This window comes from Eleutherodactylus coqui, chromosome 11 (genome assembly GCF_035609145.1).
Source record: "Eleutherodactylus coqui strain aEleCoq1 chromosome 11, aEleCoq1.hap1, whole genome shotgun sequence".
Lineage (NCBI taxonomy): Eukaryota > Metazoa > Chordata > Amphibia > Anura > Eleutherodactylidae > Eleutherodactylus > Eleutherodactylus coqui.
Window position 1 is genome coordinate 73,738,173 of NC_089847.1, and position 27,697 is coordinate 73,765,869.

Below are 27,697 nucleotides of genomic sequence, written 5' to 3' on the forward strand. Positions count from 1 at the left end.
AGCCATCTGCCATGCTCTCTAATATACCAGTTTATATCTTCAGTTACTCCTTATCCCATAAATTCAAGTACCTGTTAATTAGAACTCCTAAACGTAAAGATAACCAATTTTTTATTGCTATGGTCCCATTGCTATGGTTATGCTATATAATACACTTCGGCGTTTATTTGACTGTTAAATCACACAGCTGTAGGCTTTATAACTTTATTGCATGCCAGTACAGTATAATAACCTATAAAATTTTTATTGTAGATGTTCATTCAGCATAATGTAAATATAATTTATATTATACATGGTATCTCCTTACAATATGTCCCACACTACAACTGTTTATTAAGTCGTGGAACTTCACCTGATAGTGGAAATTGGGGTGAATGCCTTTTTTACAACTAGCTGCTTTTATGCCCAGAATGAGATACTAATAGTGTTGGTGATTTTAGTGTATTTTATACATGGTTGTTAAAACGTGCCTCCAAAAAGAACAACTTGCCTGTGTGTAGCGACTGTGTAGCCGTTCTCTTGTAAACTCAGCCTTTTGTGCTGCGGACGTCTGCTTTCAGTTTCTGGTACAATAATAAGCATATTGAGCTCATGGTCAAAAGTTAGGGTTTGTATGTAAGGCTTCCATACCCCTTTCCCTCTGTTTTCTATGGCATCTACTCACTGACACAACCCTCTCTATCCTAGTCCTCTCAACAAGCAGGGACATATCTGAATCAATGGCTATAGCTGCAATGCAGCAAAACGTAAAAGGGATAAGATCAAGATCTAGCACTTGAGGTTCCTGAGCCCTAATGAAAAATCTGTAACAGGGCCCCCAAATATTGCACTTCAGTTGTAGCATTGGTTTTCTTGTATTAGACAGAGGTATGTTTTTGGCTACATCAGACTCCAAGGAACAAATACCTGTGCAATCTTGGCACCCCCTATAATTACACTCATCTAGCACACTTTCACTATGTTGTAAATAAAGCTAGGGTTACATGGCAACTTTGATTATCATGGAGCCCTAAAAATCCGACCACTTAGTGGATTTTTCTGTGATCTGTGGGTCATGGTTGTGGCAAGTTGCACCAGAACCCTATTGACTTCAATGAAAGTGCAAGGTTGCAGAGCTACACGGTGATCTTTAGTCATGTAGCTCTACCTAAACCCTAAGGATATACTTTTGCAAGATGCCATGAATAAAGGCCTTATATCAACAAGTGGTCTGCAAATTGTAATTTTCAAGCTGTTAAGAAAACATTGCTAGTTGGTTCAGTCGCTACATTACTGTTAAAGTAATATAATAATAAAATAATGTAAAAAGATAATCCACCATCCTGTGTTGTCTACCAGCCACCATCTTCCTTTGCCTTAGTTAGGTACAGATGCTGCAATTTATTACACGATTGACGTATTGTATAACTTGATTTACAGCATCCATATACATTGTAGTTAAGTTATCAGAACACGTTACATGTTGTTATTGTTTGCTACATCTGTACCATGAATACTGTAAGAATACTGTATATATTACCTGCCCTTGAGTTACAACATTGTATCTCCACAAGAGCGTGGAGAGCTAACAAATTCTCTGTCAGCTGTCAGCCTTATCTTAGTAGCTAAAATAATATGCATTAGGAAGTCTAACGAACTAGAAAGACTACAAAATGAAGTCTGCGTTCCCAGAGTTTTCTTTGAAAGTGAAAGGAAAAACTAGTTTAGCTTACTCTGTGTACACAACTCGTGTGTTCTCTCCATTGACAGAGTTTGCAGGAATAATTACTGTTATACAATTAAAAACAAGACCAATCCTAAATGAATGCTACAGTTCAGCTCTTCCCTATAGTCTGTGTCTGGATCTGTAGCTCATCCCACCTGAAGTAAATGGTAATAAGCTGCACTACCCAACACAGCCCATCAAGCAGAGTGGCAGACTTTCTAGAAACAAAGTGAACTATTGGTTTCTAAAGGTTCTTTCACACAGCCGCTGTCCGCCCGCACAGAAAGCACTTCTATAGGAATCAATGGGTTCCTATAGAAGCGTTCACATGAATGATTGTTAGACGCGCTGAATTAGTGCATCTAACAAAAGATAAGACATGCAAGTGCAAACTCGCATGTCAGCTCCCTGGGGGACGTGCAAAGATAGGACCTGTCCTATCTTTGCTGCATGCTTTCCATGCACTCCTATGGGAGGTGGAAAGCATGTAGCACGCAACTCGGAACCACTGAACGGGCTATTTCCAAATAGTTAGAATTAACCCATTCACACGATCTTTAGAGCAGTGTAGCCATGAGCTATGCACATGGCTACACTGTGGACGGACAGCGCTTGTGGGAAAGGGCCCTAAAGCTTAGAAAATGGCACAAAGACCACAATTATCATTTTTTCATTGTTAGCATTGGGTAAAATGTCTATACTGTGTGTAATATATGCTTTCCTTTTTATAGATAGATATGAGATAGATAGATAGATAGATAGATAGGAGATAGATAGATAGATAGATAGATAGATAGATAGATAGATAGATAGATAGATAGGAGATAGATAGATAGATAGATAGATAGATAGATAGATAGATAGATAGATAGATAGATAAAAAGATAGATAGGAGATAGATAGATAGATAGATAGATAGATAGATAGATAGATAGATAGATAGATAGATAGATAGATAGATAGATATGAGAGAGAGATATATAAGATAGATATGAGATAGATAGATAGATAGATAGATAGATAGATAGATAGATAGATAGATATGAGAGAGATAGATAGATAGATAGATAGATAGATAGATATGAGATAGATAGATGATAGATAGAATATGTATATATAAAAATATAAAATGAATAAAGTCATTGCCTTGCCAAAACTGCATTTAATTGTTTGTCTGGATTTATTCAAATGATACAAATGATAATACATTTCTGTCTTATTGCTGCATTTATCACATGGTTCAAACTATACATTCTGTGCATATTTTGTAAATGTTATACATTTCTGATTATTATTGCTGTTTGATCTAATATGTCTAATGATGGTGTTCTTAAGAAAGCTGTCACTGACAATTGTTTTTTATTGACAGCACATTGCAGTGTTATGATGTGAATATGTCAACTGAGCACTTATATGAAACAAATATTCAGGATATCTTCTTCCTCCTTACTTTCTTTCTGTTTATTGTTAAAGCGACTCATAATGTATCTTTTGACAGTAGCTGTTACACTATTGCATACAACACTCGGCTTTCTTTGCCTTCCGTTGTATATTTTCTATGTGTGTTTCCATCCTACTGTATATATATGAATATATATAAAGAAAAAGCATTTGGCTCTTTTTATTTTGTTGTTTTAAGGTTTTCTACTTGCATTTTGTTTTCTAGTTCATATTTTACCTCTTTGTATATTTCGAATTATATTTTATTTTTCCCTACCCCCTTCTACCAAATGCTTTTTCTTTTTTCAATGAAACCAAAGCCAAAAAATCCATATCTCTCTCTTTTGTTTCTGTTTTTTGGCATCTCCCCCTTTCCTTTCACTGATCCCTATCTATATCCACTCCTCACCCTTACCCATTTCCCCATCCTACCCATAATTGGGGTGAGATGCCTGTCACAAATTAAAAATAAAAGTTAAAATTTATTCCCTTGGACCCAAACTTTTAAATTGTGGCATTTACAAACAAAATCCTCAGAAAAATTTCTTTATAATTTTTAATTTATTTTTTTGTGACGTTTCTCTAAACTTGTCGTTTATTCGTTTTTTTTTCTTTCTTTCCTCCTCTATCCCCCCTCCCCACTCCCACTCTGTTCTGATTTTTAACCCATCCCCAAAATCCGAAGTTCCAGCACATCTGACGTTAAGCAACCAAGGTACGGATTTAATCCACTTTTTTGTTCTTTCCCTATTCCTTGATTTATTTTTCAACCCTTCATGCTGTCTCTATCTCTTCTTTCAATATCTCATCACTTCTGTCTTTCATATTCTTTATCTTTACTTCATATGTGTCTCATGCATCATTGGTTTCAATCACATTCCACTATCATGTACCATTGGGGAACGAGACAGGCTGTGAGTGTCTTCTTTTGTATTTTATTTCTTTTGCCTTTTTTCTATTCTTCGTATTGCTCTGTCTTACTTTCTTCTACTTTTCTCCCTCCCTTACTAACCCCCACTTATCGTTATTTTCTTCCTTCTTCCTTCATTTCTTCCTTCTGCCCTAACCTCACTATCATCCTTTCTAACTTCTTTCCAAGGGAGCAGGAAGACATTGAAAGTGAGCTAACTCAAGGAATCTATGTACAAAGGAACAAATAGCACCATGCTAGGACCTAAGATTAACTGCTTTGTGATCCTGTAGAGTAAAAAAATCAAGAATTACAATCATTGCAGTGCTATTAGCTAAACATGCATAGATTCCACAAAGTTACATTTGGCTAATACAGATTTACATAAAATATACAGACAGAATATATTTCCTGTTCTGCTGCTGGAAGCAAATTTAAAATGGTTTCTTTTTAAATTGAATAATACAAAATATAAATGATGAAGACACAAGTAAAATATTTTTTTGCTTTTCTTTAGTTTACTTTAAAATCCATTTCTGGTATTAAAAAGTGCCAAGTATTAATTACATGATAATTAGAGTTGATAATTGGCTTCATGACTTCATGAAAATTAAATGAAATGCCAAATTATTTCTTAAGGGGGCAACTAGCAACTCTGTGGTTGTGCTATTAAGCACAATAACATTTCTATAGATGTAAAATGCTTTAAAAATATAGTTTGTTACCGCATAAAATGCATACTTTAAAAACAATAATCTAATGAAATCCAGTCCACCCACTTCAACAGACTCCTGATCCCCTAATTAAGAGGAAAAAAGTGCCATGATGCTGGTCACATGATCCGCCTTGGCCAATCAATGAAGAAGAAAGACCCTATTTTACATACAACATCCACTCTCTTATATTCCTCCTAATTGTGAGTTTAGGGTGCTACCCAGTAGATCAAATAGAATACTAAAATTATGGCTATGCAAGAAATCTATCTGATGACAGATTTTCTATATAGTAAATATCCACCTTAGAATACCATTCTGTTGCTTTTTCTATATCTAAAGGTTGCAAATTCTGCTTCAATCTATTCTTAATATATTTAATATAGGTTGAGATTACATTTTGCTACAATTTCTAAAACACATGCATAGATATAGATTTATAGTATGACATGCTGGTTGCCGGCAGCCACTAGAGGGAGCTCAAGAGCTTAGGGTACATTTACAAATTCAATAATAGGGCAGTAATCTCCTTCTAGTGATGACTGCAGGCTGTCTTCATGTTCAATTGTATTTGTTGTAATTTAAATCTACGCCTGTGTATCAGATTTGGAGCTCTGTTTCAGAAAACCAGAGCTTCAGTCATTATAAAAAAAATGATACAGAAATAAATCAACGCAAAGTATTGACCTAAAACTGCGTAGTATTACAAAGTGGACATTCACTTGAAATATTTTTAAGTTACAAAAAGTTCCATCAGGCAAAGCAAAGTGAAAGTGATGTAAAGTAGTATTTAAATAGTTTTACTTAAAGAAATTGTCAGCTGCAGACACCTCCTATATGCCTTATTATATTTTATGGTAAAAAAGGTGCCTACCACTCAGTATCCCTTTCTATTAGCTAAAAAGGAAATCCTGCTCACTGTGGGCCTCTAATTCCATATATCTCTTGGAAACAATAGGTGCCATCTGCAGAGACATAGAGCAAAAGAACAGCAGCTTCCCTGCAGATCCCAGATGTTCCCCACAGTGGAGCCTCTTGCAATTAGCATGTCTTACAAAGAATTGAGAATGGTGGCATCATCCCTTTAATGCTTCATGTAAACCATAACAAGTAGTCAACTCCAAAATGGACAGGAAGATGAAGATAACTGTTGTCTCATCCTCTTTTTTCAGAGATTCCCATTCATACACAATAGCTTATATACTGTAGTAGTTGGAAGATCTACCATAATATAGGCTCAAATGAAAAGGAGCTAGACATGTCACTTATGTAAGCAATTCCAAATACTGTAAGACAACACATAAGGAAGAGTCACTTTCTTTTCACCTGTTCTCCCTTCTTCTAGCCTGTCTTACAACTCTCTTCTGATCAACTTCTATCTTGGGTTCAGATTATGTAACACACTTACTAGTGCTGCTTCGGTGGCCATCCCTCATCTTCCACTCTGCATGCTGCCAGAAAAGCGTGATCAATAATTTTCATGTATTCACCTGTCAATGGTTTCTTCATCATATGCTGCTAATTGCATGTTCTGCTAATGCTTCTTTTAGGACATACTGTACACATACAAGCCCGAGAATATTGTGTATCTGTGTATGTGAGCATGTGTGTATTCTCTGTCTGTTCAGCTGTTCGTCATCAAGTCAATGTCATCTGTTTTGTAACTTCTTAGAATGTATAGGCTTCTCTGATCACTGACAACTTTCTATATTGTGCAGCTGTTAGAGCAAACTCCAAAATGACTGCAAATGGCTCACATACAGTACAAGATAGTGGTTGTCTATGGTCAATGTAACTGTATGTCGGTAGTCTGCAGAAGGCTAGGCCAACTCCTAACAGGGGGTTGTCTCCTTCATGAAATCTGTTTGTGTTAGTTGTAGTGTCTAGTTTATTGTCATGTACTTTCTCTGTGTCCGCAGTCATTGTGTCTGGTACAGCACAATATGTTTGCTCATGCTAACGTTTGTCATCAGTCAGTATACCTATAGTAGTATAAGCTTGAGTGGAATACCAATTGTCTTATTGAACAGTTTATTCTTCCATATTCTCAAATAAACCACGTTGGCTTTCTCATTGAAGAACAAGATTTGTGTGGGCCACAGAATAAATAATGGTATCATTCAATGAACATTTGGAGCCACGTTCCTATAACACAATATATTGCTTAGACATGTAGCAAGGCTCAGGCTGACATTTAATAGTTTCTTTAGTTTACTTAAAGCAGTTATCTCACCAAAACAGTGAGGGATGCGCATGTGTGATCACTCTCCATTCACGTCTATGGGACTGACAAAGTGATGGTAACTCACATGCACAGTCGCTCTGTTCCCTGGGGGGGACTCACGGCGTATGGTTCTCATGATCACTGGGGGTTCCAGAAATTAGGTGATAAATGATTTTGGTGGGATAATCACTCTAATTCTGTTACGTTAATGGCTGGCATAACTACACGATTATGAAAAAGATAAATGTAATGTGTCAAATGACAAACTCAGCCTGCTACATTTATAAAATGGCTCCAAATGTTGCACTTTGTGTTGCCATCGGTCCTATACATATTCTGCTTGGTTTCTTTCATAGCACTGAGCAGTGTTGGCTGGTTTGGGGCCACTTGCAGTGAAATCAGGTCATTGAACCCATATCTGCATCAATGCACCGGTGTCCCACATTCCAGTGATAAAACCAAATGTCTGATTGATCTTTATGGTGTGAGGCACATATATGTTCTATATGTACCATGTAATGAAATAAGTGTCTGTACTGTGCATTTCTGTATATAAAGCAATTTAGTTCGTATAGTCAATGTATACTATGTCATTGCAGAGATGGTGAGATGCTGTGAGTCAGTTACAATCTGCCCCTTCAACTAGCAATGAAATTGTTGCTGACCTGACCTCTAATTCATTAAAATAATCAATGGTTTAATAACTTGATAAATAATTCCCGCACATTGACTGATGAGATTGAGAAAGAGAAGGACGTGAGATAGGGAAGCAAAGGGGAGAAAGAGAAGACTGGGAAAAGAAGAGAGGAATAGAGAAAGAGAGCAGCTATATGATACTGTAACAATAATAGTTACAAGGTCAGCTCAAGGACAGGGAACATGTACAGGGATCAGGATGTGATACAAGCAGTAAGCATGTGAATGAAGGAGGTTTCTCAAGTCTTGAAAAGTGTCCCAGCACAGTTTTCCTAATGCTAAATCTACTTTTATGCTAAATGTATATTCACCTTTGGTGGATACGCTGCAGAAAATACTCAGCGTATTACAGTACATGTAATGTAGAAAACATTTTTTTAATATCTTATCCATACACTGTGGACAAAATGCACAGTGTAAATTGACCTACAGTGCGCAATTTAAAGGGAACCCATCAGTAGTTTTACCCCTACAAGACAGGCTACAGGGGCAGACTACTGACCAACAGTTCTTTGCAAAAATAAGTTTGTTGTTGTTTTATTTCAAAACATTCCTGCAGAAAACACTCTAAAGCCTTTTCCAATCCGCATGCTAATCTGCATGGTCTGGTCCACTGGCCGAGCCTCTTCTGGCTGGAGCTTTTTGCATAGACCCACTCACCTTGGCTGCAGCAGTGCACGCAATGCACAGAGCCACTTTGAACTTTTACACATATGTCGGAAGTTCGCGTACCAGCGCATGCACAGATGCAAATGGTAAATCTGCCCACAAAACGGATACATGACCTGCATATGCACCAGTCCACAAACTTCCAGTGTATGCATGAAAGTTCAAAGTACTTTGTGGATGAATTATGAATTGTGGATGATACTGCAGCTGAGGTGGGCAGGTTTATGCAAAAAGCTACAGCAAGAGGAGACGCCCATGCCCACCCACTGGACTGCACCATGTACATTAGCATGCGGGGCAGGACATTTTTAAAATCATTTTTTGCAGGTGTGTTTTGAAATTAAACAATAGCAAACCAGTTTTTCGAAAGAACTGTTCATCAGTAGTCTGCCCTTGTAGCCTCTATAGTAGGGTTACAATTACTGGCAGTTTCCCTTTAAATCAGATGCATGTCAACTTATGTTGCAGATTGGTCACAAATTTGTTGACTATATTCTCCATTGAGTTCAATTGGGATGGTAAAATCCGCAAAAAAAATCTAAATTGTTGTGGATTTTACTGTGAATTACCTGCTTATCTGCAAGTAATTCACACAAAATCCACAACAATTTGACCTATCCTTCGGATAAGTCATCAATTGTTGATCGGCTGGGGACCCCTGCTGATCGTGTACCTGCTGACAGTGCTGCAAATGCACAGAGGTTGGTGTGGAAGCCGCTACTCTGACCCGTGTAGTGTCTGGTGCTTGTAACCGCAAGCACCCCTTTTCTTGATTTCAATCATAGCTGCACTTGCAGTTCCAAGCTTTGGCCACTACACAGGGAACAAAGCATCTGTGGCACCCGATCAGCTGATCGGTGGGGGTCCCAAGTGAAGACCCAGATGACCAACTATTGATGACTTATCCTGAGGATAGGTGGATCAAGCCCTCTGATGTGATCTCTTTTCTAAGTACTTCTACGCTGTATATGAATGTTGTTGTACATCAATGTATGTGTAGATACCCACTGATTCTGCCAATGCCCGCAAAGACATTTTATAGCATGGTTTATTTTTTAGTGTACTGCTGGGCATTTATTTTCAAACACAATCTCAGTGTCCTGACTTGGCATCAGTTATAGAATATCATTGTGTCTGGCACACTGTATGATTACACTTTGTCACTGAACATTGCTGTCTCTAGTGAATTATTATGGTATTCGAGTTGACTGTAAGTGTGAGAGTATGCACAGCACGCTGGGAGAGATTTACTAACAGGAAATAAATCTAAGAACTTTCGGGAAAAGGAAACAGGATTTTTTCTGTGGGCCTGATAGCTATCAATTAAAATTTTGTTAAGGTAATTATATTATCTCAGAGACATCAAGGGACATCAATGGAGATTATTAAAAGAAAATGAAATACTAAAAAATGTTAAATGCCTAATGAATTACACTATGTTCTAAGAAGGAACGGATACATTTCATTTAACTATTATTTCCTCAGCTTGGCTTACATAATACATTTGTAATGAATGTGCATCTGTCATAATTAAAGCTACAGTATGTGCATCCACCATGCTGCCTCCTCAGCCACGATTCAGAGGACGTTAGATTGCCATTTCTACATCCTAAATAAGTCAGCAGGTCAGCATCCATGCCCAGGGTGGCAGCTAGGTTCTCCTTCGCCCAGGTCAAAGATTCACTTTGCAGCTTCCACCTCACACCTAGCACCCAGGCACATGCCCCACCAACCTCTAAAGGTCCAGGCCATATTGGTACTTCAATGTGGGTGAAGAGGAAAACCCACATTGAAGTACCAATATGGAGCAAAACCCATACAGTCGTGTTAATTGTGAAGGATGAATCTACATATAAGGTGAAAAGAGTAGAATGACATCATTAATGGTGGAGATGCTGCCTGAGCAGATGACGCACCACCTGGGTGGGTGTAATAGAACAAGAAAATAGAACTAAAAGCTGGCAGTGTAGGAGGCGCAACACTCCAGGTTAAAGCAAGTAGGAAGTGATCAAAGCATGACAGGAGACAACGTTCTGGAACTTCTCCTGTCCTGGCTGACCCTCACGATACAGGCAAAGAGGATCTCATTATTAACCCTTTTGGGACCCACCAATTGCTTGTATGTTTTAAACACCAGCTGAACTGATGAAGGGGTTTTCCCCGAAACGCGTCTGCATATGCTGATCACATATATTACTGAATATAAGGAGACGTTTTCTACACCTTTGGTCACTTCCTACGTGCTTTAACCTGGAGTGTTGCACCTCCTCCACTGCCAGCTTAAGTCCTATTATCATATACTTCAGAAAGTTGTCTGTACTCTTGATTCTAATGAGAATTATGTAGTCAAAAATAAGCTATAACTCTGTATGACTACAAGATAGGTAGTGCAATGAATATATCAGGGCATATGTGCAGATACGCTCGCCACAATGGAGCATATTTGCGCATGAACAAATTATAAGTATTTGTATTTCTTACTGTTTAAACCCAGCACTATTACGTATGCAAAGGACAAAGAGGCAGAAGATAGGGAAGGACCTATCTTTTCTCACACGTAGATTTTACATGCGACAAAGACGCTCATGAGAACAAACCCATTGAAATCAAAGACTTTGCTTTGTCATGTTTTGCAGGCGTGATTCTAATGCCCCCAAAAACATCCAAATAAGGGAGATGGAATAATACCTCTGCAGAATACTGTATTCTGGCTTGGCTTTCAATTCCCAGTCATTGTTACAAGGCTTGTATAAAGAGTCTAACATTGACTTGTAGGAATGCTGCCTCCCAGTAGGTGCTGTTGCAGAGGTATTGTTCCATCTCCCTCATTTGCATATTACCCAGAGGATGATGAATGGCCTTATAAGTGTCCTCACTCACTCACCTTCTAGGTGGTCTCCCTAAGGAGAAAAGATAGTGTTTCTGACCAAAAACCTCTGCAAAGACGTTTGTCTGTTTAAGTCCTAACAGATTCATTGCACTACCTATCTTGTAGTAACACTGAGTTACAGCTCATTTTATAGTCCATTTCCACCCATAGCCACATTAACAATTCACAAGACAGCTAAATTCAAAACTTTTTAGCATTTTTCAGCTGGATCAATAAATGCACATAGTTTGGTTATTTCTACTTAGCAAAATGAGAAATATTCCCAGAATACTCTCTAAGGGCTCCTTCACACAGGCAATTTTGCGAGCAAAAATCTGGCCACGGGAAGCACAACCATTAGAACCCATAGGTTTCAATGGTTTCACTCACATTGGTCGATATCCTGTGTGCATTTTCGCCGCTGGCAAAAATGCGCAACATGCTCTATTTTTGGAGGCTCTTTAGGAGTTTATGGGAGTGCGCAAATGTGCATCCATGTGCACGAAGTCACACTCGTAAGTGCGCAAATTTGCGGTGTTAATTACTATACTGGCCACTAATTAGACTGGCCTGCCTACTAAGTAGGCTCGTCTGCCTACTCATTAGACTGCCCTGCCTGTTCCGACATGGCACGGGTGTGTCCCACGGCAATGTTAACATGGCCATCAGTGGGGCAAAGAGCATGGATCCGCTCGTCAGAGGATGTGATCAGGATCCATTCAGGGCACAATCACATTCTCCTCTCACAAGCGTAAATACGCTTACGCTCGTGTGAAGGAACCCTCAGGGACCTTTCACATGGGATGGAATATCCCACAACAAGGAATATTCTGTCCCTGAATGTACACATTCGATGAGGAATTTCGCACCAAAGCTCACACCCTAGCGGTGCAGATATTTGGGCTGAATATTCTGCAGAAGGGCATACTCTGTAATGCTGTTACAGAATATTCCATCCTGTGTGAGAGGTCCCTGAGAACCAATACTGGGAGACAACACTGCAGCTAATCTTGTGGGATGTGACTGTCAATAAAGTGTTGACTCTTTCCCATACCAATGACAAGCGAATGCAGCTCTGAGCCATAATGTCTACACTATCCTGGGACAAGTGCAATATAAGCAAAGCTAAATATTAACAAAGGTCCCTGTTTTGTCATGTAGATTAAAGCTACATCTAAACTAAAATGGCATTCAAATGTAAATCAAGCCTTAGGGCTCAGTCCCACAGGCTTATGTGTACAACAGAGTCTCCTGCAGCACTGTACACATTATAGCCCATACGCTCTGCCAGCAGAGAGCCGTCAGAGACCGTGTATGGGCTGCGCTTGGCACTGTGCATGTCCGGGAATCTGACGTCACGAATATGCACAGTGTGATTGAAAAATTTTTTTTCAAGATTTCTTTTCTAAACAGAGCGGGGATGCCCCTTCACAATGCATGTGTATGGACAGTGTTTCATACACAGTCCTTGAATGGTTTGCGTATGACACACGGAGAAATAGAGCATGCTGCAATTTATGTCTCCTGTCTATCAATACGCAGTGCCCACACATCGGTGTGAATTTTTTTTACAGTCCTCATATGGGACTTGAGCTTGCGATCGTTTGATTGTTCATGCAGTGTAATGTATTACATTATACCATATTGCAATCTGACAGGCATTCTAGCAAGCCATGCCACAGGACCTAGGCTGCCATGGCAACTGAATGGCACCTCAGGATCGCTTCACGGGGGGCCATTTGGGAGCAGGGAAGTATGCTTGGGGCATTTAAATGCTGCTTCAGAACTGACAGCAGCATTTAAAGAGTCAACAGACGCTATCAGCACTGTTACCAATGGTTGTCAGCTGTAAGAAACAGCCAGCACCCGCATTGTATGAAGAGGGATTGACTCCCCATGCCCCTGCATACAAACTCTGAATACACAGGACATAACTGTTTTCTCTTATTGTTAAGGGATTGTCCATGAAATTAAGTTATCCACTATCCCTAGGAAAGGACATAGATGTGTGATCAGTGAGGGTTCAATTGCTAGGATCCTCATGATTACAAGACTTAGGTCCCAAAAGTACCCACATTTACAGAGCAGTGGTGATGCATGTGCACTGCGGTTCCATTTATTTCAATGAGACTACAGCTTTAACTTTGTGCACATGCATGGCCACCACTTCGTTCATGATCAGCAGGAGTCCCAGAGGTGGGGATAGAGGGTAACTGTGTGGACAGAGAATAACGCAATTTTGTGGGACAACCCCTTTAAGATGTTTTTTTCCCCCACCTGAGACATTTACAGCATATAATTAGGAGAGGTGGTCACATATGTGCAGTCACTCCCCATAGGAATCTATGGGAGATCCACAATCAGCCCAAAACACTTACTTATCTGTTCCCTGATCTCCCATAGACTATAGATGTGTAGCTACCACCTTGCCAAATAAAATCCTGCTGATCAGACATTAATGATTTATCCTATTTTTATGCCATAAATGTATCTACTGCGGGAAAACCCATTCACTGCCTGTCTTAGTTTACAGCTTAAAGGTATTGTCCAAGTTACATTTTTTAGACCTGTCTTCCCCACGTCAACACATAATAAAACAGCTTATATTCACTTCTCCAGACTCCATGCATGTCCTGCGCCCCAACTCTATTCTCCGTGTCTAGTCTGTGTTTACCAGCTGCAGTCAGTCTGTGTATAGGATGCTGCAGCCAATCACAAAGCTCAGCACTGAGCTCTGTGATTGGCAGCAGTAGTCTGTGATGTCCAAGAAACAGTTTGCTGCAAAGACAGCTTAGTGGGGAAGAAACTCAACTCAGATTCCCCCTTTAAAAACTCTTGCTATAAGCAGTGAATGAGCCTCATGTCTGAAAAGCTAGAGTAACAGTAGTCCCCATTAACCAATCCGATTCCTTTTCTAACCTGCATGTTCAGATCTAATTGTCTCAGTATGGCAAAACCTCTACTTTTTGCCTGTACTATGTGGCTTATATGTCTTTTATACAAAGCTCATATGTGTAGAAACATACTACTTCACCATAATAATGACCCCAGATCAAAAGTAACCTTATGAAATACCCATTTTGTACAAATATATCCAAATCTAAGACAGAGTTGATTGTTGAAGGGCATCTATAGGTTTATATTAATATGACTGATTTACCAGAAACACTAAATATGTCCTAGGCATGTCTGCTTTATACAACCCCTTTCCATTTATCCTGATAGAAAACGTTAGAGGACTTTCTCTGCTAGCTAGAGCAAAGTGCCACTGCAGGGAGAAGCTGCTGCCCCTGTGCATTATATCTACACATTATGGTTTATTGAATTGTTGTTCACCAAGTGGTCCCCGCCTAACAAAAAAGGATTTCTCCACTAAAGACATTGATGGCATATCAATAGAATTCTATTGGAGATTCAGGAACAGAGCTCTCACTCAGCTGTTTCCAGGGGTGGATTCAAAACCCAAAGGGGCCCTTAAAAAAATTGCAAAGTGACCCCAATAATGTAGGAAGGCCAAGACTACCAGCAAGTGGGACAAACACAAGTAGGCAGGGATTAGAACACCACCAGCCATAGTCATGTTGGCAACAGGAGAGAAAAAGCCTATGTGGCATGCAATTTGTTTTCTATATGCGGAATCCGTATGTCAAAATTCAAGTGCGGATGCCCATGGTTCCCTACAGGTGGCTTAAACTGCGGATTCCGCAATTCAAATCCGCCGGTGGACATTTGGCCTAAACAGAAGGAAAGAGCTCCATCTGACCTCCTTGTGCAAATGAACCAATTAAAACAGATTTAAAGGGGTTGTCCCGCAAAATGAAGTAAAAGTAAACACTTCTGTATGGCCATATACATGCACTTTGTAATATACATCGTGCATTAAATATTGGCCATACAGAAGTTATATACTTAGTTACTTATAGTTGATCTGTGTGGGTTCATTGCTCAGGATCCCCACCAACTAACTAAGTGTAGTGATAGTGGCCTCTTCAGTCATCTGATCTGCGTAGATCCCAAACAGCAGACCCCACTGATTAATGACCTGAGGATAGATCATCAATAGTAGAGTCCTAGAAAATCTCTTTAATGGATTATTACTGATCATGGCACTATGGATGGGGAGATTAGGTCGAAGTTTAAAAAACAAGTTTAAGGGTTATTTATGTAGGGGCTGTGAAGAAGGCCCATTATACTGTGACCCCACAGACGACCGCTCAGAGAACTTCTGCAGTGACAGCAAGTAGGCAGCATTTGATCATAAAGAGGTTGTCCCGCAAAATGAAGTAAAGGTAAACACTTCTGTATGGCCATATACATGCACTTTGTAATATACATCGTGCATTAAATATTGGCCATACAGAAGTTATATACTTACCCCCTCCGGTGCTGGCGTCCCCGTCTCCATGGCACCGACCGAAGCCTTCTTCTGCCTCTATTAGACGTGCTTGCGCAGTCTGCCTCTTCTGTCTCGTTGAAGGGGCCGCTCCAGCGTGCTCGCGCCGCACAAGTCGCCTGCGCATGCGCAGACCAGCTCTCCGGCGCGAGCACGCTGGAGCGGCCCCTTCAACGGGACAGAAGAGGCAGACTGCGCAAGCACGTCTAATAGAGGCAGAAGAAGGCTTCGGTCGGTGCCATGGAGACGGGGACGCCAGCACCGGAGGGGGTAAGTATATAACTTCTGTATGGCCAATATTTAATGCACGATGTATATTACAAAGTGCATGTATATGGCCATACAGAAGTGTTTACCTTTACTTCATTTTGCGGGACAACCTCTTTATGATCAAATGCTGCCTACTTGCTGTCACTGCAGAAGTTCTCTGAGCGGTCGTCTGTGGGGTCACAGTATAATGGGCCTTCTTCAAAGCCCCTACATAAATAACCCTTAAACTTGTTTTTTAAACTTCGACCTAATCTCCCCATCCATAGTGCCATGATCAGTAATAATCCATTAAAGAGATTTTCTAGGACTCTACTATTGATGATCTATCCTCAGGTCATTAATCAGTGGGGTCTGCTGTTTGGGATCTACGCAGATCAGATGACTGAAGAGGCCGCTATCACTACACTTAGTTAGTTGGTGGGGATCCTGAGCAATGAACCCACACAGATCAACTATTAGGCTGGGTTCACACAGGGCGGATTCCCGTTGGAAATCTCGCGGTTTGGCCGTAGCAAAAACCGTGAGATTTCCGCCGGGAGAACCGCCGCGGTTTAAGCTGCGGCGGCTTTGAAGCGGCTCGGCCGCATGCTTTTCCGTTGCGGCCGGCGCTCCCATAGAGAAGAGCGTGGCCGCGATATAAATAAACAAACAAAAAAAAGTAAATAGACATGCTGCATCTTTTGAAACCGCGGCTGCGGCGGCCGCAGCCGCGGTTTCAACCGGATTTACCGCAGCAGATTAGCCGTCCCGTGTGGACGAGATTTCTGAGAAATCTCATCCACATGGCTGGCTAATCCCGAGATTAGCGGCCGCGGGCGGTTTTGCCGCGGGCAGATCTGCTGCGGCAAAACCGCGGCAAATCCGCCCTGTGTGAACCCAGCCTTAATGACCTACACTGAGAATAGGTCAGCCATAGCACAGTCCCAGAAAAGTACCTTAGACCCTTAGCGACCAGCCTATTTTGCCCCTTAATGAACAGACAATGGTTTTTGTTTTTACATTGTGACTTTTTGATCATGTTTTATTGCATTTTTTCTAGACAGGCGAAAAACATCAATTTTGGCATTTTTGTTTTGTTATTGCACTTACGGTAAAAATAATATACTAATTTTATTCTTTAGGTCAATACAATTCTGGAAATACCAAACTTATATATTTTTTCACTTTTTATCACTCTGGCACAGTGAAAGTCCTTTTTACAAAATAAAATTGTATGTGCATCGCCCCTTTTTATGACCCGTAACATATTTAATTTTTTGCTAAATGAGCTATGGGAGAAGTTGTTTTTGCAAGACAAATTATAGTTTCCTTTCGTACTACTTGGGGTACATACAACTTTTTGAAAACTTTTTGTGTTTTTTGGGATGCGGATGAATGAAAAATATCAATTTTCACATTTTTAATTTTATTTTTAAACCATTTACTGTGTGGGTAATAGACATAATATAGTATAGGTCATTATGACATTTTTGATATGTAATATGTTGTTTTTTTTATTATTTTCTATGATAAAGGGAAAAAATGTTTTTTTTTAATAAACTTTATTTAATTTTTTTAACATCCCTCTCTGAGGGACTTAAAGATGCAATCATGGTTTAACTGGTACACTAAGATGCACTACTTGTGTAGTGCAAGTATATTGTACTTTTGACCGATCCACAATTATAGGCTGCCATGCCTGGCAGATTCAGAGGCCTTAATGAGGCCTCCGACTTAGGGTGACTACCCACTACAGTTTTTTTTCACTGCGAAATTCGCAGCGTTTTTTTCCCTGCAGGGGTCTATGGGACTTGTAATGTTAAAATCGCGATTTTGCAGTAAATTGCGATTTTGCGCGATCGTGATTTTAACATTACAAGTCCCATAGATCCCCGCAGAAAAAACAAACGCGGTGAATTTCGCAGTGAAAAAAAAATGTAGTGGGTAGTCACCCTTACATCGGAACCCATTAGAACCCTGCAATCACATTATGGGGTGCCGAAGGATAATATGAGGCGCTACCTCCACCTGTCAGTTGCTTTCATACAATGATCGCTACTGATTGTGGTATGTAAGGGGTTAAACGGTCAGGAACTGAGTTTTTTTTTCACTCCCAGCCATTAGTGCAGGATCCTGGCGGTCATCTGGAACCTGGCTCTTCCCTGCACGGGATACCTGTACGGACTTAAAAAACATGGCAACCTAGCCTAAGGCCCCCATTTATGACCACCCTAAAAACCCATATGGCTGGTCACTAACCGGTTAAGTAATAATGCCCCTCATGGCCTAAATTAAGTAATAATTATTGCCACTTATGACCTAAGTTAACTAATATTGCTTCTCAACACCTCATGCCTGCATTAATTAATAATGCCCCTCAGCTCCCACTACCTATATAATGACCCTCAGCTCCTCATGCCTACTGTATATTGATTAATAATGGTCTTAATATATTAAAACAAAAAACAGATATACTCACCTATGTGGCTCCCCCTGCTCCAGGCCTCTGAAGCCCACGCAGCCTGCACTGCTCACCTGAGGACTTCCTGGTAGCGTTGTTACGTGATCAGGCTAGGCTGCTGAAGCCAGTAGCAGGAGGAGCAACAAAAGTGAGGTAAGTATATCTGTTCTTTGTTTTATATGTCCAATTAAATAAAAAAGAAAAGTTGCCTTCTCCAGCGGCCCAAGGACCTGACCGCTCCACAGAGAATTCTCCCGGTGGGTTTGGTGGCCAATCCGCCCATAGCTGTTTCCATATCTCCCAAACAGTTCCATAAGGAGTATCTGTTCTTGCGTAGACACCTCCTAAACTTAGAGACTCCCTTGGCTTTTTAGTCCTCAGTGACTGACCTGAGAGCCAACAGGTGAAGTATCAAGCTATACTTTGCTTCTCACATTACATTTGCTTTGATTAACCAGTGCTGTCCAGGTGAGCCGTCAGAGCGAGTCAAAGCAGTATGTAGTGTCTGAGACTACCAATGCATACTATGCACAGTCTACATCAGGTAGTCTGAGGAGTGCTTCGGCTAGCAAACATGGGCATGGAAAATTAGTTAGCAACAAAATGGGTCCAATTTTGGGAATAATCCTGTACACAGTCATGTATACATCCTTTTCCATAAATGGGCTGTGCTTGAGCTGTATACATTCAGTTCAATGTATGAGGCTTGCTTGAAATATAAGTCTTATATGTATAAAGCCCCATTTAGATGGGACGAATGTCAGGCAAACGATGTCCGACACTCGTTCCTGCACTTACTTGCTCTCGTGCTGCTGCACGGGAGCTAGTATTGTTATCTCTTAGCAGGGAGGCTGGAGGAGATTTCTCTCCTTGCGCTCCCCCGCCCCTCTCCATTTACTTAATATAGCGGCTGTTCAATACTGAACGGCCGCTGGTTACACTGAAGATCAGCGTTCAGCTCATCATCCATCGTTTATGCAGCTGATCGTTCAGTGTAAATAGCTGCTGTTGAGTATTGAAGGCTGTTATGTAAAGTCAATGGAGAGGGACGGGGGAGGGCGAGGAGAGAAATCTCCTGCAGCTGCCCCGCCACCCCTGCTGTCCGTTCTGTGAGCAAGCCAGCTATACTAGCTGCCGTGTGACAGCAGGGGAGCGAGGACATGCGGGGATGAGTGTGGGGCATCGTTTGCCTGACACTTGTCCTGTCTAAATGGACCCTAAGTCTTATAAGTTGTATCTTCAGAGCAGCACACAATATGGGTTAAATACAAGATACACACTTCAGGGTCAATTTCTTAATAAGTTAGAAGATGTTGGTGGGGCTTCGTATAAACAAACATAGCTCAATCTTATGGCCAAAGAGAGAAGGTTGACTAATGCATTTAGATGAGTCATGGCATCCTTTTCTGTTGACATACACAATCAACATTGCTATATGCAAATGTAACACAAAAATAAATATAGTAGTGTTTGCTTCCTGTTACATTTCATGTAAGTTATTTCCAGTGAAAGGGATAATCCTTGCATTGTGCATTGGATAGATGGATCTTATTATTGCCTCCTCATAGTACTATTTCCATGGGTAGTACTATAATTCCCATTAGGATAAGATTTGTCACCAGGTGTCTTGTATGTTGCGCCCATCACTACTTATGTCTCTGTACAGTTATGTAAATATCATTTCCATGTGATGCTATGCACGACATGATATATTTGTTTATGCATGTGCCACTTGGATTGACATTGTGGGGGAGGGCGTCACAATGGGGATTTTTCATATTAGCTCCGCTTCTTAGAGCAATCATCACTGCGAATGATTTCTGTATGTGTAATCCTATTTTAGTGTACGGCTGTGACGTTTTTTCTCCATTTTTTTTCCCTTAGCTCCATTATAGGCTACAGGCATGATCACAACTGCATGTGGCACATATGTTCTGGACTTTATTTTTCCTGATTAGATTATTTCATTAGCATTATTACTTGAGTGCTGAGAGTGTGAAGAGACTGCATGAATGCAGCACGGTTAGCGATGGAAAGAGTGTCATTAAAAAATGTGATATAAGCTAATTTAATTATGTCCAGAGTAAAGAGGAAATATTAGATTACATTAAACTGCCCTACTGGATGCCGTAGAACACAACACAAAGGCATTAACAGCTACTAATATTTATGTCTCCAAGAACACTATTGCATAACAAAATCCAATCTTGAGGAATGTACCTTGTTATCCGGGGACAAGATGCAGGAGGCTTAATTCCGCTGCTAGGATTTATGCAGCCGGTTGCAAGCGGTAGTGGCAGTTTCTATAGTAACTAACATTCAATGCATTTCTCCTTCCACAGCTGTGAATAGAGAATAACGTGAACATTACTGGACAGCTCCTGCTCCAGTGATCCCAGCTGTGCAAATCCCCCACTAATGTTACAACGGTGATACATTACTACAGTAGCTGCAACGAGACATAAAGCCAAAGCTCTTGTAAGAAGGGACGTACAACTTTAGGCAACATGGGAGCTTTTCCTATTAATGCTCGTTTTGAGCTGCTTTAATTAAGTGACAGGTTAATGTCAAACTTGGGTGTAATGGTAAATATAATTACGCTTGCAGTGGCTCGAGCCTCATATTCTGCTGGCCCTTATTAGTTATGCGGATAAATAGTGTATGATTAAGCTATACATGGGCCTTATAGAAACTAATACATTATACCGCATATGGAGTTTAAAAGGAAAAATGTATACTTCCCACTCACTGCATTGATTACCCGTTTTACACAAGGAAATAAAATTGTCTAGATCCCTGTAGACATCTCTGACTTTCAAACAAAAGTTAACAGCATCTCGCTTCCCAACTAATAAGGATGATGGAACAATGCCTCGGCAGCGCCACCTATTGGACGGCAGCATTCTTGCAAGTCAACGTCATAGGCCTATCGCTAGCCAAGCCAGAAATCTACAGCACACTGATGAGGGGCAACCCCCCCCCCCCCGAAACAGCTGTCTGTGTATGGTATTCTGGCTTGGTTTTTAATTCCCAGTCATTGTTATAAGGCTTGGTTAAACGTCTGACAATGACTTGCAGGAATGCTGCCTTCCTATAGGTGGCGCTGCAGAGGTATTGTTCCATCTGCCTTATTTGCATATTTCCCAGAGGATCATGCAGTGCCTTATAAGACTTCCCAGCTAAAATCAGAGCTCATCTACCAAATTGTAATAGACAATACATTACAAGACGGGAGCACTGCATGTGCTCAATTCATTTAGCAATATTTGTTAAAAAAGACTATAAAACCACTTATGTTCTTTAAGAAGTCATTGTCCTGCAAAGCAGATGAGATTAACTGCAGCGGAGACAGAATATCCTCAGTATGCCTGTCTACGCAGCCTAGCTGTTCCAATAGCATTTGTACATTGGGTTATAATAAACTCCCTTTACTCACAGGGGTAAAAATCAGCAGCAGAATTTAGTTATGCTGTGGATCTTTAAATCCCCGGCATGCTCAAAGGCAGGGGTGTCAAACTCATTTTCACTGAGGGTCACATCAGCATTATGGCTGCCTTCAAAGGGGTGTTAATAAGGGCTGATTCACATACTGTAGGTGTATTTGTGCTTATATTTCATGAACAGCTTAAACACCACTGATTGGCATTGGGGTTTTCAGATGTGTTTTTCATGCATGTATTTTACATATGTGAAAAAAAAATCACAGTATATCCTATTTTGCACCAAAATTGCCCATTAAAGCCAGTGGGATTGTGTAAATTTACAGTGAATACACATGATACTTACATATTCACTGTGTATTTGTGCACATATGCAGGAGAGATCTATGGGGCCTTCGTAGGTTTTTTTGTGCATGTGAAAAACGCAATGAATATGTGCACAAAAAAAATGCAAGGTGCTCCAAAAACACAATGAATACTCACAATTTTGGTCTGTGAAAATGGTGTGTATTTTACGGACCGAAGCTGCATACACCCGTGTGAATGAGCCCTAAATGTAAATACTGCTTAACGGCAGCTTCAGATGAGCTAAGTGCGAAAACGCACGTGACTTTTTGCACAGGGATGGTTGCGCTATCGTGTGCCTATTTGTGCATTTTACTGTACTTTTTTTTACTGCTGGGGACCATTCACATTTAAAAAGCTGTGCAGCCAATAAGTCCCCAGTGTTTTCATTTCCCTCACAAATTGTGCAGTTCATTATGCAATTCATTGGGATTGGATGCGCTTTTTCGCACCCCCTACAGACTCCTATGGGGCCTTTGGTGCACAAATGTGCATCAAAATAGAGCATGTTATGTTTGCACACGCAAAAACGAAAGTGAGAATGAAGCCATTGAAACAAGGAGCTCTATTATCTGCGCATTGCGCGTGAACATGTGTAGGCATGCACACTTGTCTGAAGCCACCCTAACATGGCTGTGGAGCTCTCTGCACTATGATGATGTTCCCACCACCCCCTTTCACCTCTTTAGCACAGAACTTCCTTCCTTGGATGGTGGCTATAGTGTCGAGTATGGCTGTTAGAGCTGAGCCACCACCTGGGAGTTACTGTACAGAGTAGAGGTGCGCCGGTGCTCAGAATCCATGACGGCACCTGCTCCCTGCGCTGGCACTGCTTCTTCTGACCAGCACTGGCTGTATCCTCCAAGAAAGTGGAATGCTGGACCTTCTGCCTTCAGACCTCATCGCAGACCACACAAAATGACAGGGTGGGCTGCATTTGGCCCGCAGGCCTTGAGTCTGACACATGTGCTCTAAGGTTTTGCAGAAAACTGACACATTTTCACATTTACTGAAATACACAGTAAAAATCCAGAACAAAATCCAGAACAAAGTCATGAGCAGATTTTGGTGTTGATTTTCTTGAATTTCTACTATATGTTCTCATCAGAGGCGTAACTTGCAGCTCCTGGGCCCCAATGCAAAACCTGTAACAGGGCCCCCAACTATAATGCTTTATTCATAGTACTGGGCTCCCTATATGGAGAAGAGAGACCTTATGGGCCCCTTAAGGCTCCTAGGTCCAGGCGCAACCACATCTTCTATAGTTACACCAGTGGTCCTCAAAGCAATAGGAGCCAAGATAAATTACTTTTGCAGTCCATTCAGTCACTGTTCTTCTGTTGAAGGAACAAATTCAGCTACTGGGTTTTCCCGAAAAAAGGCCCTAGCTAAACTACATTAAAAGAAAACAGCAATACTCATCTAGCCAGCTGTGTCTGGGTCCTTTCTGCTTGTCCCCGGCACTGCAGCAGGCTACCATGTTCTCAGCATTGACATAGAGCTCTCTTTCTGGTGACGGGGCTTTGAATACCCCGCCTCTAGTAAGCGAGTGCTGTGATTGGATCACGAGCGCCTCTGGCTCAGCCAATCAGAGCCGTCACTCGAACTAATTGCAGCCATTCAGTGATGTCATTCAGTGAATGGCTGTGAATGATCGAGCGCCGGCTCTGATTGGCTGAGCCAGCGGTGCTCGTGATCCAATCACAACACTCGCTTGATGGACGCGAGGTATTCAAAGCCCCATCACCAGAAAGAGAGTGCTGTGTCAATGCTGAGGACACGGCAGCCTGCTGCAGTGCCATAGACCAGCGTGAGGGACTCAGATGCCACGGGCCAGGTGAGTATAAGACACCCCGGAAAATAAGACACCGTGCCTATTTTGGGGGAATAATTAATATAAGACAGTATCTTATTTTTGAGGAAAATGGTATCACCATTTTCTTGGATTTCACTTTTGCTCACTAGGACAGATAGAGTGGTCTTATGAAGCAAATACCCTGCAAACACCACAGATCTCATCATTCTGGCCTCTGCTGGTGTATGTCTACCATTGAATACTATGTAGCTGTTTTTAATCTATATGAGACCAGCCTTCTGTGCTTATTAATTCAATAATAGATATTTTTATTAGTCAGAGCCCTGTTTTTCTGATATAGAGCATCAAATCACCTCTATAGACCGAGAGTTACGAGATACCATTGTATCTAAGAGGAATCTTAGGTACATACTGCACTTTGTACTAAGTTCTGTGTATAAATGGTATGCTGTAAGCTTCATCTAGTGGTGAATGAGAGTAGCCAGCAAGTTGTCTTTTAAAGGGCCACTCCAGAAAAATACATTTTTTCATCCCTGATCCCCTCGCCTGATTGCCCTTCACACGCGGGAGGTCTATGTATATTACAGTCACTTCCATGCAGTGTAGCCTCCTGTCTTATACTTACTAGGCACCATTTTAATGGTGAGATTATTGCTTTCACTTTCATGTTACTTTCATGATCCATCAACACAGCATTAGGGCTTGTTTACACGAGCACTGTGGACGCGCAGTATAGCCGTGCACAGAAAGCGCATCTATAGGAACCAATGGTTTCCTATAAAAGCGTTCACTTGAAAGAATGTTAGACGTGCTAAATTCATGCACCTAACAAAGATAGGACAGTAACTACAAGGTCACATCTAAGATCCATTACCTTACATATTCGTCTAAGTAAGCTTCAGACCACAAGGATGCAGTTAGGAGGATGAGCTGTGATCTCCTCTATTATAACTATGTGACAGGAGCTGTGTGATCAGCATCAGCAACTGTGATAGGAGTATCTGTGTCCCCCTCTGGGCAGTTTCTGTGGTAGGGTCCATGTAATAGCATCACACAGACTGAGAAACTGACTACAAACCGAACACATAAACCAAAGAAAATATGAATGGGTCATAATTGTGATCACATGATCATCTGAGGAGGAAAAGGCCAGGAGCTTCAGATAGAAAGGATTAAATAACCAAGGTAGCAATAGCAGATTTATATATACCGGGGAACTAGCTACATAAAGAATGAAAAAACAATTCACTGGAGTGCCCCTTTAACTCTGTGTCTATGCAGGCAATTTGGAGCTCTGTGTTAAAAACTGGCCCACAGTGGAACAAGTGAATCTCCTGCTGGGCCTTGAGCCAGGAGTGAGCACCCTGCTGTCTACCCCCTCATGAGCAGTATACAGCATCTCAGCTGCCTATACATTCAAATAATAAACTGGGTAGTTTAGCAATTTATATAGATGCATAAGCTAGGTGCATTGATAAGCTGGTCAATATCCCTCTTCTCTGGTCTCCTCCTTCCAGACATCACTGTGGGGGCCCCGATCACCAATCATCTTGAAGCTTCTTGCTGCTGTCTCAGGCCTGCTGGGACATGAGAACATATCCCCAAATCACAGAACTGAGATGGCCTCCAGGACTGAAACAGTCCAAACAGCATACTATTGGGAGCACATCCAGGACTGAAACAGTACAGGCAGCAGACTCCTGTGAGGGCCTCCAGGACAGAAATAATCCAGGCAGCAGACCACTCAGAGGGCGTCCAGGACAGAAACAGTCCAGGCAGCAGACTAGTGAAAGGGTCTCCAGGACTGAAACAATCCAGGCAGCAGACTACTGAGAGGGTCTCCAGGACTGAAACAGTACAGGCAGCAGACTACTGAGAGGGTCTCCAGGACTGAAACAGTCCAGGCAGCAGACAATTGAGATGGCCTCCAGGACAAAAACAGTTCAGGCAGCAAACCACTGAGATGGCCTCCAGGACTGAAACAATCAAGGCAGCAGACTACTTAGAGGGCTTTCAGGTCAGAAACAGTCCAGGCAGCAGACCACTGAGAACACCTCTAGGACAGAAACAGTCCAGGCGGCAAACTACTGAGAGGGTCTCCTGGACCGAAACAGTCCAGGCTGCAGACCACTGAGATGACCTCCAGGACAAAAACACTCCAGGCAGCAGACTACTTAGAGGGCCTCTAGGTCAGAATCAGTCCAGGCAGCAGACTACTGAAATGGCCTCCAGGACTGAAACAGTCCAGGCAGCAGACTACTAAGATGGTCTCCTGGGCAGAAACACTCCAGGCAGCAAACTACTGAGAGGGCCTCCTGGACAGAAACAGTCCAGGCAGCAGATTATTGAGAGGGCTTCCAGTACTGAAACAGTCCAGGCAGCAGACTACTGAGATGGCCTCCAGGACTGAAAAAGTCCAGGCAGCAGACTATTGAATTGACCTCCAGGGCAGAAACAGTCCAGGCAGCAAACTACTGAGAGGGCCTCCTGGACAGAAACAGTCCAGGCAGCAGATCGCTGAGATGGCCTCCAGGACAGAAAGACTCCAGGCAGCAGACTACTTAGAGGGCCTCCAGGTCAGAATCAGTCCAGGCAGCAGACTACTGAAATGGCCTCCTGGACTGAAACAGTCGAGGCAGCAGACTACTGAGAGGGCCTCCAGTACTGAAGCATTCCAGGCAGCAGACTAATGAGAGGGCCTCCTGGACAGAATCAGTCCAGGCAGCAGGCTACTGAGATGGTCTCCAGGACAGAAACATTCCAGGCAGCAGACTACTGAGAGGGCCTCCAGGACACAAACAGTCCAGGCAGCAGACTACTGGGAGGGCCTCCAGGACAGAAACAGTCCAGGCAGCAGACTACTGAGAGGGCTTCCAGGGCTGAAACAGTCCAGGCAGCAGACTACTGATGGGGCCTTCAGGACAGAAGCAGTCCATGCAGCAGATACTGAGAGGGCTTCCAGGACTGAAACAGTCCAGGCAGCAGACTACTGAGAGGGCCTTCAGGACAGAAACAGTCCAGGCAGCAGACTACTGAGAGGGCCTCCAGGACTGAAACAGTCCAAAGTAATGGCCAGGCAGCAGACTACTACTGAAAGAAGTATATGACCCCTGTCCTACTACATAATCAAATACCTGCCATAGCTTTCCCTATAAACTACTATAACTACCACTGCGCCTGACAGATGCAGACCTTCAGGATCTTCAGGGAGTTGTAGTTTCCTCCTCAGATTGCATTCCTCATGTTACCTTCTTAAGGGTGAAGTCACATGAAAAGCCTGCTGACACTTGGTTTTACCGCAAATTGGCATGGTTTTCAAATTGATAGTTAAGAATAAGGCTACATGTTGGCATTGGTCTCACAACCTTCTGTCTTGGAAAACTCACATGACATGTTGCATGCCCAAAATATCTGTGAAACTTGACTGCAATTAGCATTCATACTGTTGTTATAGAGCTGCAATTTGGCTGTTAAAAAAAAAAAAACAGCCACACCATAAACATATTGCAGGCAAGTCGCAGTTGCATGTGATCTGCATTGTAGGCTATGATGGTGAAGTCAATTGGGACTCGCGACCTATGACTAAAAATCTAACATTTTTGGATCTTTGCAACTGTCATGTTGCAGTCGCATTAGGTCACAGGTAATTACACGACCCTATTGACAATCATTGGATGTGATGCTGATAATTGGGTGAATAGGAGTCCACCAGTTCTCACTCACTGTATTCTCCATATACTTCAATGAAGACAGAGCTGCAATAAAAT

The 27,697-nt window shown here is 41.7% G+C and overlaps 1 protein-coding gene across 10 annotated transcripts in view; it reads left to right on the forward strand.

The window, feature by feature from the left end:
- Positions 1 to 27,697, forward strand: part of NRXN2 (neurexin 2) — a 693,278-nt gene that overhangs the window by 85,195 nt on the left and 580,386 nt on the right. For all 10 annotated transcript variants that reach the window (XM_066582621.1, XM_066582619.1, XM_066582620.1 and 7 more), the window contains one exon: positions 3,831 to 3,860. In XM_066582621.1, coding sequence (XP_066438718.1) covers positions 3,831 to 3,860 — 30 coding nt within the window. The remainder of the gene's footprint in view (positions 1 to 3,830; positions 3,861 to 27,697) is intronic.